Source organism: Equus asinus, chromosome 23 (assembly GCF_041296235.1).
Source record: "Equus asinus isolate D_3611 breed Donkey chromosome 23, EquAss-T2T_v2, whole genome shotgun sequence".
NCBI classification, from domain to species: Eukaryota; Metazoa; Chordata; class Mammalia; order Perissodactyla; family Equidae; genus Equus; species Equus asinus.
The window spans coordinates 62630332-62651544 of NC_091812.1; the positions used below are offsets into that span (position 1 = coordinate 62630332).

General features: G+C 51.4%; 1 protein-coding gene across 1 annotated transcript; it reads right to left on the reverse strand.

Moving 5' to 3' along the window:
• Window positions 1-1246: 1246 nt before the first annotated feature.
• NOL6 (nucleolar protein 6) lies at window positions 1247-13700 on the reverse strand. The gene is made up of 26 exons (XM_014857487.3): window positions 13214-13700; window positions 11687-11893; window positions 11485-11601; window positions 9974-10153; window positions 9430-9598; window positions 9010-9144; window positions 8759-8922; window positions 8552-8672; window positions 8273-8331; window positions 8090-8191; window positions 7773-7888; window positions 7430-7607; window positions 7149-7271; window positions 6833-6981; window positions 6610-6685; window positions 6244-6384; window positions 5983-6100; window positions 5747-5901; window positions 5477-5640; window positions 4937-5089; window positions 4629-4726; window positions 3737-3861; window positions 3528-3617; window positions 2929-3123; window positions 2711-2812; window positions 1247-2529 (listed from the first exon to the last, which is right to left on the reverse strand). The coding sequence occupies exons 1-26, from the start codon at window positions 13265-13267 to the stop codon at window positions 2380-2382; spliced, it is 3441 nt and encodes a 1146-aa protein (XP_014712973.2). The 5' UTR covers window positions 13268-13700; the 3' UTR covers window positions 1247-2379.
• Window positions 13701-21213: the final 7513 nt, after the last annotated feature.

Sequence of the window (21213 nt, forward strand, 5' to 3'; positions counted from 1 at the left end):
ACGTCCTACATCAGACCAGACTCCCACCCCATCCAGGTCCACCTGCCAAGTTAAACGCAGAGGCTCACAGAGGCAGACACACCCACGGGGATCCGTGACCATCACCCTGCACACCCTGGCCCACAGAGGAGTTCCTTCTAGGCCTCTTCCCACCCCGAGGGTCCGGCTCCTCATACCCCTGTGCCCCACAGAGCCATCTTAGACCACACCAGCTTCCTCAACTACTTCCCAAAGGAAATCTGAGGAAACAGGTGGGAGCCTCAACATGAGGGATTGGAATGGGAGCCCGGGCTTCCTGCTCCCCCGACACCCCACCCTCTAGGCTGAAGCAGGGAATACAGAAAGGATGGTGCAGCTCCTTGGGTTTCTGAGTTCTCTGCCCTCTTCCCTAGCCACATGGGACACCCAACAAAGCCATTATCATGCCCATTTTAGAGGTGGGGAGGCTGAGCCCAGCAATGTGTGTGGGACCAAGGAAAAAGGAGACTGAGGAGGGGCCAAAGATAGCCATGGACGCAGGGCTCCGTGAGGCAGGGACTGCACTTCTTTCACGGAAAATAAAGCCTGGCCAGCTGGCATCTGGGATTCATGAATGAAGAGCAGGGGGATAGAGCTGTAGACCCTAGCTTGCACAGTCGATCAATGCATCCTCTGTGCTAAGTTCAACCACTGGCCAAGCTGTCCCATGACAAGTAGGGACTGGCAAAGGTTTACAAAGACTAACAGAATTGGGACAAAATTGGAGACCAGAGTTCCCACGTGTGGCTCATCCTTCAGAGGATGATGCCTGATAACCAGGCATCAAAGCCCCTCCACAAATGGGCCCCTGCCTGCCGTGGACCCCCTTCCCTCACTCAGAAAGTGAGGATAATTAAAAATACATACTGGAGGGCCAGTATGACTGTGATCAAATTCCCATACAGAAGACATGTAAAATGACAGTGCCCAGCACTGTAAGTCACTCAATATTAGCAACTTTTCATTACTTTATCTTTCACCATCACCACCCACCTACTCTAGGGAGAGATCACAAATGATGAGTCCCTTCCCCTTGAAGTCTTCCGGTGGCCTTCCCTGGCCTCCATCTGCCTGGGCTGGGGGCCCTGTCTGCACACACCTGTCTCCTGCTGGAGCAGAGCACCATACCAGGTGCCAGGAAGCCAGTGTTCAAACATGTTCCCTGCCCCTGGAGCTTCCATATAGGAGACACGGTCAAAACCATGTGAAAAAGGCAGACAAGGCAAGAACATGGGGAAATGAAGTGATTTAATTTTAAATCAGAGTTTAAGGCAACAGAAGAGTTCATGACGCTGGACATGACCGCGAAGGATCCAACCAGACAGTAATTGCTCTAATGTTTCAGCGGAGGGAAAGAGCGCCTCAGGCTGGGGTCGAGAGAAGGGTTTAAGGAGGAGGCACTATTTGAGCTGAGTCTGGAAAAACAGCCAGGATTAGGGAAGACGAAGGGAGAGGCTGCTGGAAGGAGGGTGTGGACCAGGCTGAAAGGAAGCAGCATCTCCCTCTCCCAGGGCACTGGGATCTCCGGGAGAGCAGGACTTGTGTCTGGCTCACCTCTGACCCCTGCTGCAGGAGCACAGTGGGGCAGTTTGTGACATGAACAGGCAGACACACAGAGTTGGAGGGGCTCAGACAATGAGAGGCCAGGGCAGCACTCAGCGATTTCTGCATCTCTCCTGGACTAGGGACCACCAGTCCCCTCATGCCTTCCTCCACGCAGCCCCTTCCTGTCCTCTGTGCTTTTCCATGTTACCACCCAGGGAAGCAGCAGAACCAACACAGGAAGGCATTGTGTCCCCCTTCAATGTGGTCTATTCATCACACACAGCCCCCTCTCCACTGCTCAATGGTGGTACTCTGTGACCCTCAGGAAGAGCCACACCTTCTCTGGACCCCATTTAAAGGCCTGATGCTGCACTGAAGGCACACTGAGGTCCAGGCACACACCCTGGTAATGGGAAGGGGACAGAGCCTCAGCCCTGGGCACATGCCCTCCTCTCCAGGCTTCTGGGAGCAGCCTAGGAAGGGAAAAAAAAAGGTCCAGGCCAAGGCTGACAGTTGGATGGAGTTCATCTGGGGTCCATTCAGCTCCCTCTCTGAGCTGGCTCCCACTACTCTTCAGGGAGTTCAGACGGTCAAGCCCAGGGGACTCCGTAGGACACCATGGCCCCTGCCCCAATGCTGGGGCATCAGAAGGAAAGCTGGGGCAGGGCTTTTGCTGGGGATGATTCAATGTGTTCAGGCCAGGAGGCCCTCCATGGGGGTCCATATGCAACGAGGGTGGAGGTCACGCCGTTGACATCTTGCTCCAGAGGTCTGAAGTCCTGCCGTCCATCTACAGCTTGCTCCTGTGGCTAGAGATCACACAGTCCACCGCTCACTTCGGGCCTCCACAGCCTGCACCAGGCCTTCACCCAGGATGGCAAAGTCCTCCAGGATGGCTTCTACATTGGGCACCAGCACCAGCTCCTCACCTTGAGACACCACCATGCGACCCTTTGTGTTGGAGGCCTGGGGGAATCAGAGAAATGTGGATTGAGGTGTCACAAAGGCACACCCAGAAACACCAAGACACACATGCTTCCCAGCTGACACAGGGTCACTCATGGAGCAGGCCACACACAGATATGCATGCCCACATGGAACCACATGTTCACACTCAGGAACAGAGGGCTGTCACCAGCCAGCACACCTTGAAAGGCTGAGGCTGGAAGCTGGCAGGCTTCCAGAGGACACCGATCACCTTTCCGCCATGCTGGTCATAGAAGAAAAGGGCCAGGTGCCCAAAGGCCTCCTAGGAAAGGGTAAGACAGAGACAAGGTTACAGGTGGGCACCTAAGAGCCACCTCCATGGCTCAAGCTCCACCTGGAAGTCCCCTCCTCAGGGTCAGTCGGCCCTTTAGGACCTACCCTGAGCTGTGCCAGATAGAGCTGAGGAGGATCGTAGCCCAGCACGGGCATCAGGGATAAGGACCCTGGCTCACTGAGCAGGCCACGGCAGAAGGAGGCAGCTGGCGAGTCCACAGCCTGGCGGTGCCGGGGGATGTGGCGGGGAGACAGGCGGATCAGCACATCATATATGTCCAAGGGTGGCCGGAACACTGTCTAAGGAAGCGTAGGGAGGGGTCAGCAGTGCCGAGTTGGGAGCTGGATTACAAACCGCTTGACCCGCCCATCATGGCTCCCTCCTTCCCCTTTGTCTGACCCCCTCAATTTGGACCCGAATGCTCATATGAAGGCAGGAACATTAAGACCCAGGTGACGCTAGCTTGGGTCTAGCAGGAGGAGTACAGCCTAGAAGCACGAGGCCTGGATGGAGCTGGGACCCTGGTTCTCCTCCAGGCTCCACCACTGCCAGGCACTGTGGGCAGCTTCAATGCCTTCTCGGGATTCAGTCTCACCAAATAAGGGGTCTAGGCACCTCGTGAGGGTCCCTAGAGCTCTGGGATTCCATGGTTTAAAGGTAGAATCCCCAGGGCCCCTGGAGTCAGCCTTGGTCAGGGGCTTACCCTGATGTCCCCAGGCCCCCGGGGATCCATTAGCTGTTTCTCTAGGACAGGCAAGGCCTCGGCTGCCAGGACCACGAGCCGCTGTAGGATCTGGGGGATACACACACACATCAGGTCAGACCCGACCACAGGTCTCTCTTAGGTCAGGCTGGCCTGTTTTTCCCTTGGGGGAGAAAACCACACATTTAGGGGCAGGGATGGGACTGAACCTGGGGCGAGGGTCCATCCTGCGTCCATACAGAGCTTTTGCGATCCTGGGGGGTATAGATGACCATGACAGGGAGTTGTAATCGAGTTGCCAGGAAGCCACTGCGGATCTCCACCTGCTCCTCCACTGTGGACAAAAGGGGTCTTGGGTCAGCTGGCCCTCTCCCCAGGATACCCTCTACTGTCCAGGTCCTCCTACTGTACACCCAGCAGCTGCCCATCACAGGGATTTTCCAATGCCCCTCCCCCAAGCGGCAAAAGTGATGAAAAGGACACCGCATTTACCTCAATCGGGTGGGGCGTTAAACTCCCAGCCTCAGCCCAGAGGCAGAATTTTCCACTGCCTGGCACTCTAGTCCAGTTTCCGGGCCAGCACAAGCTGAGGCCTGCCCCTGGCCCCCTCCCTCCCTGTGCTCCCACACACCTGGGGAATTAGAAAGCTGACACCCTCATCACTGCTGGGACCAGGAGCTCCTCATATTACAACAGAAATCATTACTCCCAGCCCCAAGAGCTCTGGGCATCTATCCTAATCTGGCCCCTTTCCTGTTCCCCACCACAAGACTTCCCACCCGGTGTTGAGAGTTCCCCTTCCACTTGCCTCTTCCCTTCCCAGGCCCCCAGTGGCCTGCTGACCCTCCCCAGCCCATTGTGTTTCTGATCATCACGTGGGCAAACCATATCTCTATGGCCTCAGAGCTCCCTGAAGACTTGATCTTGGCCTTTTCCTCCTAATAATTCCCCACCCCAAGGCAGTCAGAGTCAGGGAAAGATATCTCGGATGGAGCAGAAGAAAGAAAACCTCACCAATTGACAGGGAAACCCTTGCCAGCCCCACTCTGCAATCCAGAAGGGTAGTTCTTCCAGCTGTCTGACCCCAGTCCTCCCACTTACCAGTGAGCTCATTGTTGAGGTTGACAATAAGGGGGTTGTTCTTCCAATCAAAGGTGGATACCAGGAAAAGGAACCGAAGGAAGCCCACCTCGGGAGAGCTGAGGGGAACGAGTGAGCAAACAGTCTGGAGCCCAGTCACACCCCCTAGGCTACCCCCACAGTCTCGGAAGCCTAGACCCCTCGGCATGGATAGTGGGGGTGTCTTAGGACCCCTTCTGTCACTTGCTTTAGCCACCCTCTCCCAGCATGAGGGATAAAAGCTGGCCCCAGGGGAACTTCTTGGCTAGGGAAAAGGTGGAGGGAATCACCTGGGAGGGGTGAAGGGCTCAGGGTGCAGGAAAAGGGCAGCAGCCACCAGGTCCAGGCTCTCATCGGTGAACCCCTCACCTAGAAGCTGGGCGCGCACCCACCGCTTGGCCAGCCGAGCCACACCCGAGAAGGCTGGGTGCTGCTGTTGGAGTCTGCAGCAGGAAGAAGGCAGTGACAATGAGACCCACACACTCAGGGCCCAAGAACAGGTTCAGCCCTACAGCCACTGTGTATTCAACCTCTACCCAACACTGGCCCCCGTGCTAATGTGTTACATTCTCCTAACTAATGCCTCAAGAGGTTGGTCCCAGCATTATTTCCATTTTACAGTAGAGAAAAACAAGATCCAGGGGGGAATCCTGCCCAAAGGGACACAGCCATGAAGTGGCAGGGCCAGGATTCTAGAACTTGCCTGACTCCAGAAGTCCTCTCTCTAGCTATTACACCATCTCTGGCCTCCCAGAGAGACAGGTGGCCAGGAGAGCAGAATGGGGCAGGAAAGGGTCTGTGGATAGAAGAGCCTACGCAGGTGACCATACCCATGCAAGGCACTGGTGAGCAGGGGCAACTGTCTTGTGGCCCTCTCAAGGCAGAGGGAGGCGGGTGTGTCCCTCAGTGAGATCATCCCCTCGGGGCTCCGCATCTCCTTCAGGATCTGGGGCTCCCGCTGATAGGCCACACAAATCCGGAACACAAACCCATCCTGTTGGAAGAGGGTACGGGATGGGGAGGTACATGTTGGCCTGGGGTACCCTGACACCCCCGTCCCCTCCCTCCCTGGGGGTATCCTTGCCTTGCACCAGCCTAACCTTGAGGACATCAGTGTGCGTGGCTGTGGCACGGCACCGCAGCCCATGCTGTTGTGTCAGCAGCTCTGCCAGACGCAGCTGGAAGGCAGCTCGGACCCGCCGTATGGCCTCAGCATCCTGTGGCCACTGACCACTGCCCTCTAGGTGACAAATCACTGGAGAGAAGAGTGAGAGGTCTCAGGCTGTGGCCTGGGGTGGGAAGAGTTCCTCTTACCCCCTCCCAAGAGCCCCCTCACCAGTCATGGGTTCCACGTAGGCTGGACAGGGCTTGTCTGGCCGGGGCAAGAGTGAGGCCTGCTCTCGCAGGTGCTCAAAGAAGGAGTAGGCTGGCTGGATTGGGGCTGGTGGGAACACCTATGGAGAAAGGGGGGCTGAGGAAGGGGTCTGGGGCTGGGAGGGAGTGTCCACAGTCAGGAGGTGGGAGGGAGAATACTGAGTGAGTGGAATAGAGGTGGGGGTCACCAAGCAGAGAGGGCTCCCTGCCCCTCACACCTCACCTCAGTGTAGCGCAGCACTGGGTGAGCTCCCTGCACAGCAGACACAGTCAGCGGGAGACCTTCCAGCCCCCAAAGCAGGCGGCTGAGGTCATCATAGCAACGCACCGCAGCTGCGAGGGCCTCCTCACCTGTGCTGGAGGTCTGAGAGGGAGAAGACAGTCAGCAGGCCAGGACCCCACAGAACTCCATCACCACTGGGGATTCTGCCCTGGCTCGGCTGCTGCAGAGAGCGCGCCCCCTCTGCTGGACACTCCAGGAAGCACAACCTGGCTGAGATGGACGGCTCTCCATGCCCTCACCCAGTCGGGCCACACAGGGTACTCTACAATCCCAGGCTTGACCCCAGCCCTGAACCAGCGCCCTTACCTCTTTCAGGCCTTGCATCAGCACGTCCAAGAGGCCCCCCATATAGTGGACACAGGTATCTTGGATGTCAGCATGGCTGGAAAAGGGATACAGACAGTGTGGGCCTTGGGGGCTATGAAGTGACCTGCTGGCCGTGAGCTGCTCACCTCAAAAGCTCAGGCCAGACCCTCCTAAAAGGCTTCCCAGCCATGGTTGCCTCCTGGCATTCAGATACTAAACTCACAGTGCCAAGAGGTGGGTGACCACCTGGTGGGGAATGAGGCGCTTCTGGGCCATAGAGGCTGCCTCCCAGACCACAGCTTCCCGAATGGCTCCATCCTGGAAACGCCGAAGCTCTGAGCGAGATCCCCAGAACTGGCGGAAGTCAGCAGCCTGAGGAGGAAAGGGGTGAGAGATCAACAAAAACGGGCTCTGTCGGAAATCTCCCCAACAGGCCTTAATCCAAGTGGCATGAGGACAATCCACCCCACTCCTCCCAAAGCACATGCTGGGCTTCCCAACACAGGGCCCAATCATGCCCAGATCCCAGGGCTCCTCACCTCGGGCTGGTCGGCCTCTGGACCCAGCTCGAGGACACTGGTCAGCCCCTCAGGCCGGAGGAGCAATCCCAGGGTCAGAGTCCCAGAGTCTCTGTGCTTCGGCGGATCCTGGCTGATGTCCCACTGTAGGGTGTAGAAAATGCTGAGCTCAACTCAAGAATTCCCCAGCTTATTCTGGAACCCTACTTTCTAGCTAGAAGGATGGTGTGTCTTTCCTATCTCCTGGGGCCCTGGACCCAAGCCCGTCAGAACCACCAACTTCCCGCCCCATACCACCTCACCTCTGAGACTGGTGGCCGAGAGTGGGCCAGCAGGTGCAGCCGAGACCCCAGGCCCTGCTCCAGGAGGGTGGTTAGTGGGCCCAAAGCAGCTGAGACATAGTCCCCACCATGATCCTGCAGTTCTGGCCACAGCTTCAGCCGGTGACATGCAGCCTGCAGGCGACTCAGTGGATGGAGACTGGGAGGGCATAGAGAGTCAAAGGGGGAATCAGGTACTGCTGGCCCCAAGTATCACCCTCCCCCAACCAGGAAGATCTGAGCACCTGCCTGAGGACCTCTGTCCCATCACCTTAGCCCCATGGAGACAGAACCCACTGGCATACCCTGTCACCCGTGAACTTACTGTAGGACATGGTCAAAAGCTCGAATCATCGGTTTGGGAGTCATCAACAGCAGCTGGAATCCATCGTCAGCTTTGCTATCTAGCAACACCATAGACAGCCGTGCCTCGTGCTGCACCTGGGCCAGAGCGTAAGGCGGGAACTCAGATGGGGGCCTACCACCACTGCAGCCTCCCCTCATTGATCTGAGGGCTCAGAACAACAGACATGCCTGACCTAAGCTCTTTGGAGAGGACTTTCTGGGGTTCTGGTGCTGACAGAAGGGACAGAGTCTAGGCTGGGCCATTTGGGGAACCCAGGAGTGAGGGACCACTGGTACCTGGTGGTAAGTGGAGGCAGTGACATCCGCACACAGGTTGAGACGGCCTGAGGAGTCCAGGAAGACGACAGGGAAGGCCTGGTGGAAGTCAGCCAGGGCCGGCTTGGAGGGGAGAGAGAAGCAGTCAGGGTGGGGGCTTTACCTTCAGGCCTCCGTGCCCAGACTCGGCCATACCCCACTCACCAAGGAGGGATCTGAGCTGAGACATAAACTGATCCCGTTGACCGTCAGATCTGTGGTGGCTGAAGTGAACCAGAGAAGGTGAGTATGTCAGCGGGTATCCCCTCCATGGGGACTCAGCCCTAATGACACCCTCCCTCTGGCCAGGTGGCTGCAACTGCCTGCCTCCAGGATTCAGTTTGCTCATCTGTCTGACAGCAAGAATTCAAATGACCCTTGATGAGATGAGAGGATTCCCAGGATGAGTGGAACCCTTGGCCTTTTTGAGTCTAGCCACCTCACCCAGAAACTGCAAGACGCTTCTCAGGACCTGGTAGCCGCTCATGGTGGTGTGGATCTTGCGTGTGGACACAAGGAAGGCAACCAGCATGGAGACAAGGAACCCACTGAACCCTCCCAGGCCCTGAAAGAGAGATGGAGAGAGAGGCCCAAGCTCAGAGCCAGCCCACCACTCTGTGAGGCAGGGAAGCTGGGCCACTCCCAAGTCACCTTGTCCAGTTCCCGCTGCCGCAGCCAGATCTTCAGAAGTGCCACACCATCCTTCAGCCCCAAGGCTGAGCCCAGCACGGTTGACAGCAGCTGCATGTGGGACTCAAGGGCTGTGTCCTGCAGGACCCATGTGTTATAGTGGGGGGTAGGGGGCTCTGGGCTACCTGTGGGAGGAAAGGGGAAGCCATGAGAGGAGAAGTCCCCACAACAACCTTCCATCAAGCTCCCCCTTGACACCAGTGCCTGCTCACCATTCCCTGGAGGACTCTGCCCTCGGTACCAGGCAGAGCGCACATTGTTCTTGGATGGCAGCAGACGGCAAGGGCGGAAGAAGTCAGGCGGAGGGCATGGATGCAGGCGTACAGTGACCAGGCGCTCATCCTTCCCTGGGGGAAGACAGGGGTGCTGAGACCCTCCAGCCCCCTGGGGCCAGAGGGGTCCCTGCACCACCATCCTTCTGCTTGAGGGCCCATGCCCTCTCACCTTGGAACCTGAAGTCCCTATATCTTCTCCCTCAAACTAGAGGCCCAAGCCTCTCACCTTGGACTTGAGGGCCCTGTGCCTCCCCCGCCAGATATGTCACCCCATACTGTGCCCTCAGTCCTGTGTGTGCCTCCCCCCCAAGATGTGTCACCCCATACTGTGCCCTCGGTCCTGTGTGTGCCTCCCACCATGTGGCCGTAGCAGCAGCGAGGGTTTCAGATGGCAGCCATTGGTGTAGGAGAAGTGAACACTGCCAAAGAGGGGGTCTTGGGCCAGGTGGTGAGCCAAGTGAGCAAGGTAGAGGGCACGCTTGCGGAAGTAGCGCTGGTTCAGCCCATCTTTGTCCTGTAGGATCTCCTAGAGGGGATCAGAAGAGAGAGATGACCAGACACTTAAGTGCTTATTGTTGGAGAGCTTGGGGGCCACAATGAGGCCAAGGTGAGAGTCACAGCTTAGCAACCCCAGGGATTCTCCGCTGGCCAGCGGGCCCGAGCCAGGGCTAGCAACCCCATACCCACTTCTCAAATAAGGAAGGCAAGGTTCCAAAGGGGTAGCAACTGACCCACAGGCACATCTAAGCTGCCCTCAGGATGACTACAGTGATCTACTCTTTTAATTTAGAATTCAGATTTCAATCTCCTGACAAGTGGCAGGTGGGAAAGAAAGAGGGACCCAGGAATTTGTAAGTGGTGAAGTGGCAGGCCTCTCTATCCCCTAAATTCTGGACCTCACCCTGGGCATGGTCAGTGCCACATCCACATTCACGTCCGGCCGGATGCAGGTGCCCAGCAGGTAGCTGCCCACAACAGTGACCTGGGCTGGGGGCAGGAAGCGGAAACAGCCCTTCACGGCATAGGGCACTTGGTGGAGGGGGACTTGCACCCCAGCCGGGAGCCATGCCTGGTCAGTCAGCTGTGGGGACACAGATAGTGATACATATTGATTTGATTGCCTTCCTAACACATCCCCTGATGTCTAGTAGACATCTCAAATTCAACATGTCAACATGTTTGAAACCAAACTCCTGATCCTCCCATAAACATGTCTTCCCACAGTCCCCATGGCAACTCCATGTTAGTTGCTCAAGCCAAAAACATTTAAATCACCTCGATCCATCTCTGTTCAGAACATGCATCTCACTTTTTTTTCCCCCAAAGCCCCCCTAGTACATAGTTACATAGTCATGTATTTCAGTTGTGAGTGCCTCTGGTTGTGCTATGTGGGACACCACCTCAGCATGGCCTGATGAGTGGTGCCATGTCTGCGCCCAGGATCTGAACTGGTGAAACCCTGGGCCACCAAAGCAGAGTGCACGAACTTAACCACTCGGCCATGGGGCTGGCCCCCCATCTCACTTTCAAAAGGCATGCAGACACTAACCGCTTCTCCACTTCTCTACTCTAGTCTGAGCCACTACCATTTTTCAGTGGATCACTGCACAACAGATTCCTAACTAGTCTCCCTGATTTCACCCTTGCCCCCCTCCATGTTACTTTCAACACAACAGCCTGAGTGAACTTTTTAAAAATTGAAGTTAGATCACATCACCACTCTATAAACACACCCTGCAGTGGCTCCCCACTTCACACAGAGCAACAGCCAAAGTCCTCGTTTTGGTACACAAGGCCCTGCATGAAATGCCACCTTCCTCCCTGACCTTTCTGAACTCATCTCCTTCTGTTGTCTCCTTATTTATTCCAAGGAACGTACCAGACCTACTCCTGCCTTTCAGCCCTTGTGTCGGCTGCTTCCCCTTACTAGAATGCTCTTCCTTTCTTAGATATCTATATGGCTGACTCACTTCCTTCAAATCTTCACACAAATGTCACTTCAATGAGGCCTACCTCAACAACCCTATTTAAAACTGCAAACCATTCCTATCATCTGACAGTCCCACAATCCCCTTATCTAGGCCTACTTTTTCCTTTTTCCATAGTGCTTTCCACCTTTTAACACCACCATGTGGTTTCCTGGTCATGCTTATTATCTACTGTCCATTACCCCAACACTAGAACATAGGCTACTTTATTCACTGACACCTCCTAAGGATACAACTATCACAAGCACATAAGTGTTTACTGATTGAATGAACACACAAGTGACGACGCTCCTAGCTGAGCCTCTTGGCAGTGAGAATGAGCTCCCTAGCACCCCAACCCCTCCAGAGAATAGCAAGGCCCCTGCTTCAGAGGCCCTGACTGGGGACTTCCGGGCTTTCCAGTTCCCCACATCACCTGCCTTACCTCTGTCTCAGGGGTTGAGGGTATCCTCATGATCCGCTGGTTGACCTCCCGTAAGAAAGCATCGATCCGCTCCTTTTTCTTCTCGGACAGCCTCACTTCCTTCAGCAGCTCCTCTACCTATAACAATGGGCGACAGAGAATCTTTCAGCCTCAGAGTCCCAGGCCTGCCCCTGTAATTCAACCCTCAGCCACCCAACGGTACCTGTAAACGAAGCAAGCTGGAGTGGAACAGACTCTCGGTCTCCCGAAGGCGGTTCAGCTCCTCATTGGTAGGCTCCTTGTACAGTTCTGCCCGGCTGAGCTTTACAGGCTGTAGGAGGCCCTCCCCTGGAGACCCAGCCACTGTACGCTTCTTTGAGGATCCTTTCTTCCCCTTCTTGCCTGTACCTTCCAGAGCTGGCTCCATCACCTGTGGCCAGTGAGAGAAAGAACAGTGTGAGGGGCCGGCCCCATGGCCGAGTGGTTAAGTTTGCATGCTCCACTTCGGCGGCCCAGGATTTTGCTGGTTCAAATCCTGGGTGTGGACATGGCACCGCTCGTCAGGCCATGTTGAGGCCGCATCCCACATGCCACAACTAGAAGGACCCACAACTAAAAAAATACACAACTATGTACCGGGGGGCTTTGGGAGAAAAAGGAAAAATAAGATCTTAAAAAAAAAAAAGAAAAGAAGCCAGTGTGAGATCATCAGTGTCTAGCATCCACTGCCTGAAGTGCCACCATGATAGGATGTGGGTAAAAACTTCACCTGCTCCCTCTTTTGAATGGGAGTCAGACTGTGTAAAACTCAGGATAATCATACTTAGAAGAAGAGTACTGAGCTCTAGACTGAAAACTTCTGGAGCTGAGGGTTTCCTGTCTACCTGCAGTACAAGCACCGAGCCCTGCTTGGAGATGGTAGGGGTAGTAGCCAACTCAGCCCTGCCATAAGCAATGCCCGAGCTCCTTGTATTTCCAGGTACCATGCATCAGGGAGCCTCCTCCTGCTAGGTTAGTCCTGGGACTTCACAAATCGCATCTTCACTCTTGCCCTATCCAAATCCTGCCAGGTTCCACTTCCCTTAGCAAGCCCCGACTACAGACTGCAGCAGTATATATTAGATGCTCAACGATGGAAAGAGCTAGAACCTAGTGGCCGAGGAGGATACACTCAGTAGGTGATTCAATCCTCACAATAACCGTAACAGAAAACGGACGTTTGAAGGAAACCAGGTGAAATCGAGGTTCCAGTTAGTACGCCTAGATTGTGAGCAGGCTTCAAACCCCTGTCTGCGGGATCCCAAACCTTCTCCCCTACAGCCCTGGGCCCTGCCCCACTCCACGGCCCGGTACCCGTAGAGCCTTACTGGAGCGCTCCGGGAGCACCACCATGTGCCCTTCGTTACAGCAGGGAGCACAAAATTGAGCACAAGAGAGAAGATCCCACCCTAATGTCAAGAAGAAGGACTGATCAGGGAAATATCCAAGCTCCGAGGGGTCCCTTCAACTTCAAGGTGCAGAGCTCGCGAAAGGAGAAGCTGAACAGGCTTTACTACCCCTATCCAAATAATGCCAGGTTCCATCTCCCCTAGCAAGCTCTGTCTGTCTCAGTGCCCCAGGCTGGAAGCAGCGGGGCAAAGGGGCTCCTCCAGAGGGGACCGCCCTCGTGCTCCGCGCCAGCAAGCTGTCAGTGTCAGGTTCTGCCCTCGCTGGCACGTTGAGCATCCCTTCCTCCAAATGGCTCACCCACCTCCGGCTCCCCAGCAGCTCCGCGAACCTGCGCTCCCGCAGGCGCCGGCCCCATCCGTCCGGGTCCAGGTCTCGCTCCCGCACTTTGGGGTTTAAGGCCGGTGTGCTCGGCACACTTCTTCCACGTCGGCAGAACTGCCTAAGTCCTGGGCAGAAGGGCCGAAGCCCCTCCGCAGAAGCGCCGAAGATGCTCCGCAGAAGGGCCAAAGCCCCTCTGCAGAAGGGCGAAGATGCTCCGCAGAAGCGCCGGAGACGCTGCCGAAGCCCTAGGCAGAACCGCGGCGGCCCTCAGCAGAGCGTCCACGAGGCGCAGCAGATCTGTGGGAGGGCCCTGCCGAGATCTGCGGGGACCATGCCAAGGTCTGTTGGGGGCCCTGCCGAGATCTGCTAGGACCCTGCCGAGATCTGTAGGGGGCCCTGCCGAGATCTGCAAGGGGGCCCTGCCGAGATCTGCTGGGGTTCCGGGCGGACCCCCGGAAGCACGTGTCGCAAGACTCCGCCCAGCTCCTGAGCCATTGGGTGAGTGCAGCCTGTGTCGCTCGCCGTTGATTTCCGTCACTCCCCAGAATCGCCAATTATAGGGGAGGGGCTAAACAGGGTTCGATTTACGGCCTCTTTGCGACGCCAGACCGGAAGCCTGCCGGTAGCTTGGCGGTCGCTTCCTTTTCCTCACTTCCTCCGCTTGGGAGGAAAGGGGAAAGGCGGAGCTAGTTTGGGCTTTTTGGGACGGGGGTTGTTTTACAGTAGTTCACCACGCCGATGCCCGTTTTTTCTTTCCGAGGTTTTGGTTACCGTTGGTCAACCTCGGTTTGAAAATATTAAATGGAAAAGTTCTAGAATTAAATAATTCATAAATTTTAAATTGGCCGCCTGAGTAGCGTGGTAAAATCTTGGGCGGTTGGGGTCTGTCCCTCGCTGTCCCCTTTGTCCAGCACAGGCACGCTATATGCTGCCAGCCTCTGGGTTGTCAGCTTGACTGTCAAGTTACGGCAGTGCTTGTGTTCAAGTAACCCTTATTTTACTTAACAATGGCCCCAAAGTGCAAGAGCAGTGATGTTGGTAATTTAGACATGCCAAAGAGAAGCGGTAAAGTGCTTCCTGTGAGTGAAAAGGTGAAAGTTACTGTCTTAACAAGGAAGGGGGAAAAAATCACTTGCTGAGGTTGCTAAGATCTAGGGTAACTTTTGTTACAGTATATTCTTATAATTGTTCTATTATTGTTGTTAATCTCTTACTGTGCCTAATTTATAAATTAAACCTTATCATAGGTATGTACTTATGTATAGGAAAAACGGTAGTTTATATGTATATATATGAGTCTATATTACATGCAGTTTCAGGCATCTATTGAGAGTCTTGGAACTATCCTGAGCCGATAAGGGGCATCTACTGTGTTTACACCAGTGATTTCTCTCCCTTTCGCCATCCAACACATCTTATCAGTTAACCAGTTTTGTCAGTTCTACCTCCAAAATGTATTTCGAATTTGTTCACTCTTCTCTGTCTTTACCGCCAAGTTTAGTCCCAGTCGTCTACCCTTGTGCCTAGATAATAGCTTCTCTCCAGTTTATTATTAAATTTTCCAAATCTGTTGAAGTGTTGCAATACTAATATAATGAATACCCATATACCCATCATAACTTAGTGCTAACGTTTTGCCAAATTTGCTTTGTCTTTAGGTATTTATGTGTTATCATTATTTTGCAGAAACATTTGAGAATCAGTTGCACACATCCCAAATACTTTGGCACGTATCTACTAAGAACAAGGACTATCTCTTACATAATCATAGTCCAATTATAAAATTCAGGAAATGTAACCCTGATTCAATACTATTATATAACGTCCATATTCAAGTTTTGCCAATTACATATCCCAATAATATCTTTTATGTTGGAATGTTTTATTTCCGGATGCAAGATCATGCATCAGTTTTGTCTTCATGTTTCTTTTCTCTCAATCTGAAACATTCCCTGAGCTCTCCCTTTTTTGGTCTTTTATGACAACATTTTTGAAGAATATAAGACAGTTTCATTCAATAGCTTTTTCTTTTAAAATCTTTTATTGAAGTACAATAAACATATAGAAAAATTCACATAAGGGTACAGCTTGAATATTCATAAACCAAACATACCCATGTAATCAGCTCCCAGAAAAGAAGCAGAACATTTCCTGCACCTTTAGCTTCTCCCCTCATGCTCCCTTCTGGTCACTATCCCTTAACAATAACCACTATCCTGACTTCTACTAGTATAGATTAGTTTATGCAATAGTTTTTAAAGGAACTTTCATGAGAGTGGTCCTTCTTCGATCGGTCTCCACATGGTTGCCAGAATGAGTTTTCTGAAACTAAAATCCTATCATGTCACCCTCCTTTTAAAAACTCATACCCATCAGTGCTCCCAATTATATTTAGAATGAAATACAAACTTCTACAAGGCCATGATCAATAAAGTCCCTCAGTCCCTCACTCACTATCCCATCCTTTTTTTTTTTTTTTTTTTTGCAGGGAAAGATTCACCCTGAGCTAATGTCTGTTGCCAATCTTCCTCCTTTTTCTTTTCTTCTCTAAAGCCCCAGTACATGGTTGCTCATGCTAGTTGTAAGTTGTTCTAGTTCCATGTGAGCCACTGCCACAGCATGGCAACTGACAGATAGGTGGTGTGGTTCTGCAACTGGAAAGGGAACCCAGGCCACTGAAGTGGTGAGCGCCAAATTTTAGCCACTAGGCCATCAGTGCTGGCTCCCATCATTTTTCTTGATACTCCACCCCTTGTCGCTTAGCTCCAGCAACATCAGCTTTCCTTCAATTCCTTAGTTGCATCAAGTTCTTTCCCATCTCAGAGACTTGAGCCAAACTGTTTGCTCTGTCTGGAATGTTTTTTCTTGACTTTGACTTTTTCTTCTTTTCATCCTTCAGCTCTCAGCATTCACTGTTAGGCAGTCACTGACCACCTCATCTGAAATATGTTTTCCCTTATCTCATCACCCTATTTAAAATTTCCTTTTTTAGCACTTTTTTTTTTTTTTTACAATTTTTGATTGTTTATCAATTGTCTCTCTCTTTGCCCTTTACTGTGAATCTATTAAGACAAGGACCAGGTCTACATGCCCAATGCCTAGCATACGGTAAATAGTCAATAAATGTTTACTGAATGAATGTGACCACTGTCAACCTTCCAGCTTTGTCTCCCTCCATTGTCTCAGTCAAATTTTATGCCCCAGCCATATTGAATTACTTGGAGTTTCTCCACTCTGTCTTGCTTTCTTGTCCTGGGCCTTTGAACTTCCTGCCCTCCTTGCTCAGAACGTTTTGATTGTTCTTTTTCTCCAGCTTTATTGAGATATAAGTGGTATATAATGTTGTTTAAGGTGTACAATGTCATTATTTGTTACATGTATATATTGCAAAATGATTACCACAGTTAAGGTTAGTTAATAGATTTAACACATCCTTCACCTCACATAATTACATTTTGTTGTTATTGTTATGGTGAGAATATTTAAGATCTACTTTCTTAGCAACTTTCAAGTATACAATACAACATTGTTAACTATAGTCACCATGCTGTACCTTAGATCCCCTGAACTTATTCCTTGTATAACTGGAAGGTGTGCCCTTTAACCAACATCTATTCATTTTCCCCACTCTCCACCCACTGGCAACCACCATTCTACTCTCTGTTTCTACGGAGTTTGGCTTTTTTAGTTTCCACATATAAGTGAGATCATACAGTATTTGTATTTGTCTTTCTCTGACATTTCTCTTAGCATATTGTTCATCCATGTTGTCACAAATGGCAGGATTTCCTTCTTCTTTATGGGTGAAGAATGTTTTTATTGTTAAGGAAGGTTTCCTGGAGGAGATGGGGCTTGTGCTAAGTTTTGAAGCATGATTTGAGTTGAAGTGACTGAGAAGAGGAAGCAGCACCATTGAAGTCTGAGGAAGACCAAAGGGCTGGGAGATTAGGTGCCCATTCATTCCACATTAGCTGACGATGTCAAGCCCTGTGCTCAGTGTCAGGGATGAAGAGATAAATATGACAGGATAATCACAAACCAGAAAGCTGGAATAATGCCCTTGGCATTACATTTCACAGGCTTGTCCCTCTATTCATTTAAATGTAACCTCACAGAAGTTTCTTCTGCCCCTGCCCTGCCTCCCTTTAAAATTGTAACCCTCTTTAATCACCTTCATTAGTACTCACTAAAACTTGTGATGATACTATTTGTCTACTAATTACTTGTTTTTGTCTGTTTCTGTCTCAGCCACTAGAATGTAAGCTCCATGAGGGCAGGATCCAATGATTTGTCTCATTCACTACTGCATCCTTGGCATTTAGCACAAGACCTGTCACATAGCAGGTGCTCAATAAGCATTTGTTGAATGTATGAATGGCTCCTTCTTAAGAGCACCTCAGAGGCTGGGAGAAAGGTGTAAACAAGTAATTGCAGTACAATATAACACTGGGGGGATATGATATGTACAGATTGCTGTGGGCAAGTTAGACTAGGAACATTATAGCATGGTGGTTAAGAGCAGTCACACTAAAGTAGGATGGTCAAGGTTCAACTATGGGTTTTGTCATTTACTCGCTGGGTGACCTTGGGTAACTTTCTTAACCTCTCTAAGCCTTATTATACTCAGTAAAATAGACACTCTGGTAATGACCATGTCATGGATTTTTGTGAGAATAGGATACTGTATGTAAAGAGCCTGTCACATACTGATACACAACAAATGTTAGCTATTATTCAAGTAAGATTATGGCTCCTTAAGAGCGCTATTCAAGACTTAGACATGTTAACATGTGCAGAAGGAAAAAAATGTTGGCCCTTTGAAAGTCATTCTGTAAGGTCAGAATTAACCTTTCTAAAGTAAATACCCCTCCCTCTCATTTATCCTACCGAGATTTCCATATCTTTTCTCTTTGGAAGAAAAGTAATTGATTCTTCAGAAGATCCCTCCTTGGAGAGAGTACCAGGTGATGCCTTAGAGACTGAGGGTAAATGTCCTGTTTTCTTTACCACCAGAGGGCACCAGTCAGTCAAGTCAATCTCTACCTGTCATTATGAAACAATATGGGAAGGTGTTTCTGCCATTCATTCTTTTGATAAATGTTTTGAGTGTTTACTAGTATGTGCCAAACATGGTGGTAGCGTGTATATGGTTATGAACAGGACTTGTCCTTATGGAATTTATAATCTTGAGCACCTACTATGTGTCTGAGAGATGCTATTAGACATGGGGGTGGAGGATGCTGTTCTATTTGTGTTTTTATTGTTGTTGTTACTGATTGTCTTCCTGCCCTTGGCTGTGAGCCCATGAGAACAATTACTTAGTGTCTACTTTGTGTCAGACAGTGTGCTGTTTGCTGAGGATCCAAGGATGAATAAGACACACTTGCAACTTACTAATAAACAATGTTTTACCTGCTAGGATAAAAAGGCATGAGACAAGCTCTGTGGAATTCGAATTCCTCTGACGTGATAAAGGAGAGCCTTAAGTATACAATTCATTAACTCGCTAGGCTGTGAGAACTTCCAGACAGGTACACATTTATTAGCTACCCATCTTAGGGCCATGGCCATTGTGGCTATGTAGTATGAGTTTGCGAGTTGATTTGAGCCCAGGGAGCAGCTTCTGGTCTGTGTGCCAGATGTAGGTTCCAGTGGCTTAGGCTGGGGATCTACCATCTTCCGGGTTAGGGTGGGGCTGTGATGAGTTTATGTGGGTGAAATGCTTTGAAGATGAACTTTGCCTATTTGTCTGCTCATACCCTTGTTATTAAAGGTGTTCCACCTTTCCAGGTCAGCAATCTTCTTGTCCCTAATTGAGTGGTGGAGGAGGCGAAGTCAGAACAGGTCATACACCATCATTTTGGGAGGAGAAGCTGCATTGATTAAGACACTCCTCCTCCTCTGAAGTGAGCTCTAATTCCAGTGGAGTTTGGTCTCAAGACCTAGAGAGTAGAACTGGAAGCTAGGGAATGATTCTTTAAAATACTGGCACCTCATCTCTGAGAAAAAATAACTAAAAGATGAAGGGGCTCCTTCAGTGTGGATTGTACATAGTGGCTTCCTTTTAAAGAGTACAGTATAAAAAGGAGGTAAAAAGAGTAACTTTACAGTGGAGAAACCTGACACGCTACTTTAGCCAGGTGATTGAGGTCAATATCAACACTGATAAGTCATGTTGATATTATGTGCCCTTGATATAATATAATGAAAATGTCATTTTACTTCTGTGATTTTCCCCTCAAAAACTTATAACCCCAGTTGAATCAAATCCTAACTGAGGGACGTCCTACAACATACTTGACTAATACTCTCCAAAACTGTCGAGGTCATCAAAAACAAGGAAAATCACAGGAGGAGCCTAACAAAACATGAAAACTAAATATAGTGTGGCTTCCAGAATGGGATCTTGGAACAGGAAAAGGACAGTAGGTAACAACTAAGGAAATGTCAGTAAAGACTGTAGTTAATAATATATCAATACTGTTTCATTAATTGTAATATACTATGCTAATGTAAGATGTTAAATAGGGGAAATTGGGTGCCAGGTATATGGGAACTCTCTGTACTATCTTCTTAATTTTTCTATAAATCTAAAACTGTTGTAAAAAAAAAAGTCTATTAAAAAATGGAGGGGGTGGTATCCAGAATGCAGCCATGCCTTTAAAATTTTTTTCTTTAAGTTTCTATTTATAGATCATTTACCATGTGCCAGTCATGGAGCTAAACATTGTATATAGATGATCTCATTTAATCTTTACAGTTGCTTAGGTTAGGTATAATTAGCCCTTTTTCATAGAAGCTGATGAAAAAGGAAGAGGTAATCTAAATAGTGGAGCCAGGGTTGGAACCAAGGATCTTTCTGATCCCCAAATTCTAAGTGTGGAACTCTCACAGTATCCTGGCTTTTCTAGGAAACATTTAAGCAGTTGTCATAGGACATGCCTTCCTGAGAGAAAGGGGTCTTTTAAATCATGGGATTGAAGACTGTCTCCACATCTCACTTCAGTCATGCTTATTTTAAAAGTCCCTCAGTTCCAGGTTGGACCTTAAAGCTGAGAGCATCTGTTAGAGGGTCAAAGTTCAACCACCAGACTTCATTTTACAAATGGGTAAACTGAGGGATAGCCAGAGCACTTGCCCCAATCACACAGAAAAGGGCCAGGAACCCAGGCTCAGTGTGTATTATTATTTCTCTACTTCCCACAACTTCCTCTTTGCAGTTAAGAAGGGAAGTAGAGGCCGGTCCATCTGCCTTCCCCATTTCTTAGATGGGAAACTGCCCTCCACCCTCCCAAGCGGGCGACACACTGCCCTCCAAGGACCCACTGGCGTCAGGGCCGAACCTGAGGGAAGCGATGCCAGGACGCTTGTTCCCACCAATAACACCCACATTCTCAGCACATCCTTGTTAAGCACCTACTGAGTGCAGGGAGGCCGACTGTGTGTCACGAGGAGAGGCCTGCACGGGACCAGAGCGGAGGCCTGTGGATACACTTGGGGGAGGAGGGCGCTGACAACTCTAGGACCAGAGGTCCCTTCCCGGGCGCGCTTTGGGAACCAAGGCGTCGAGCCGCACAACCTCACGTTAGGGCCAAGGGCATCCCCTGCGGCCACCCCCGGCCCCCAGAGTCGCTTGGCCCTTTAAGGGTGGGGGACACGCGCTGGCGTCACAAAGCGCCGCCACCGCGCCGGGCGGCGGAGAGGAGGCGGGGAGGTGGGAGGAGGAGGAGGAGGGAGAGGAAGGGGGAGGGAGGGGCGCGCGCACGCGCACGCGCGTCGGGCCGCCAGCCGCCGAGAGCCGCCCTCCCTCCCTCCCTCCCTCCCTGCCGGCGCGCGCCCCTCCTCCCTCTCTCCCTCCCTCCTCCTTCTTCTCGGCTCCGTCGCTCCCGCGGCGTGCGGCGCTCTCGCTCTTCTCCTCCTCCGCCGTCGCCCCTCCCCCCGCGCAGCCGCCGCCGCCGCGAGACCCCCGCGCGCCGCGCT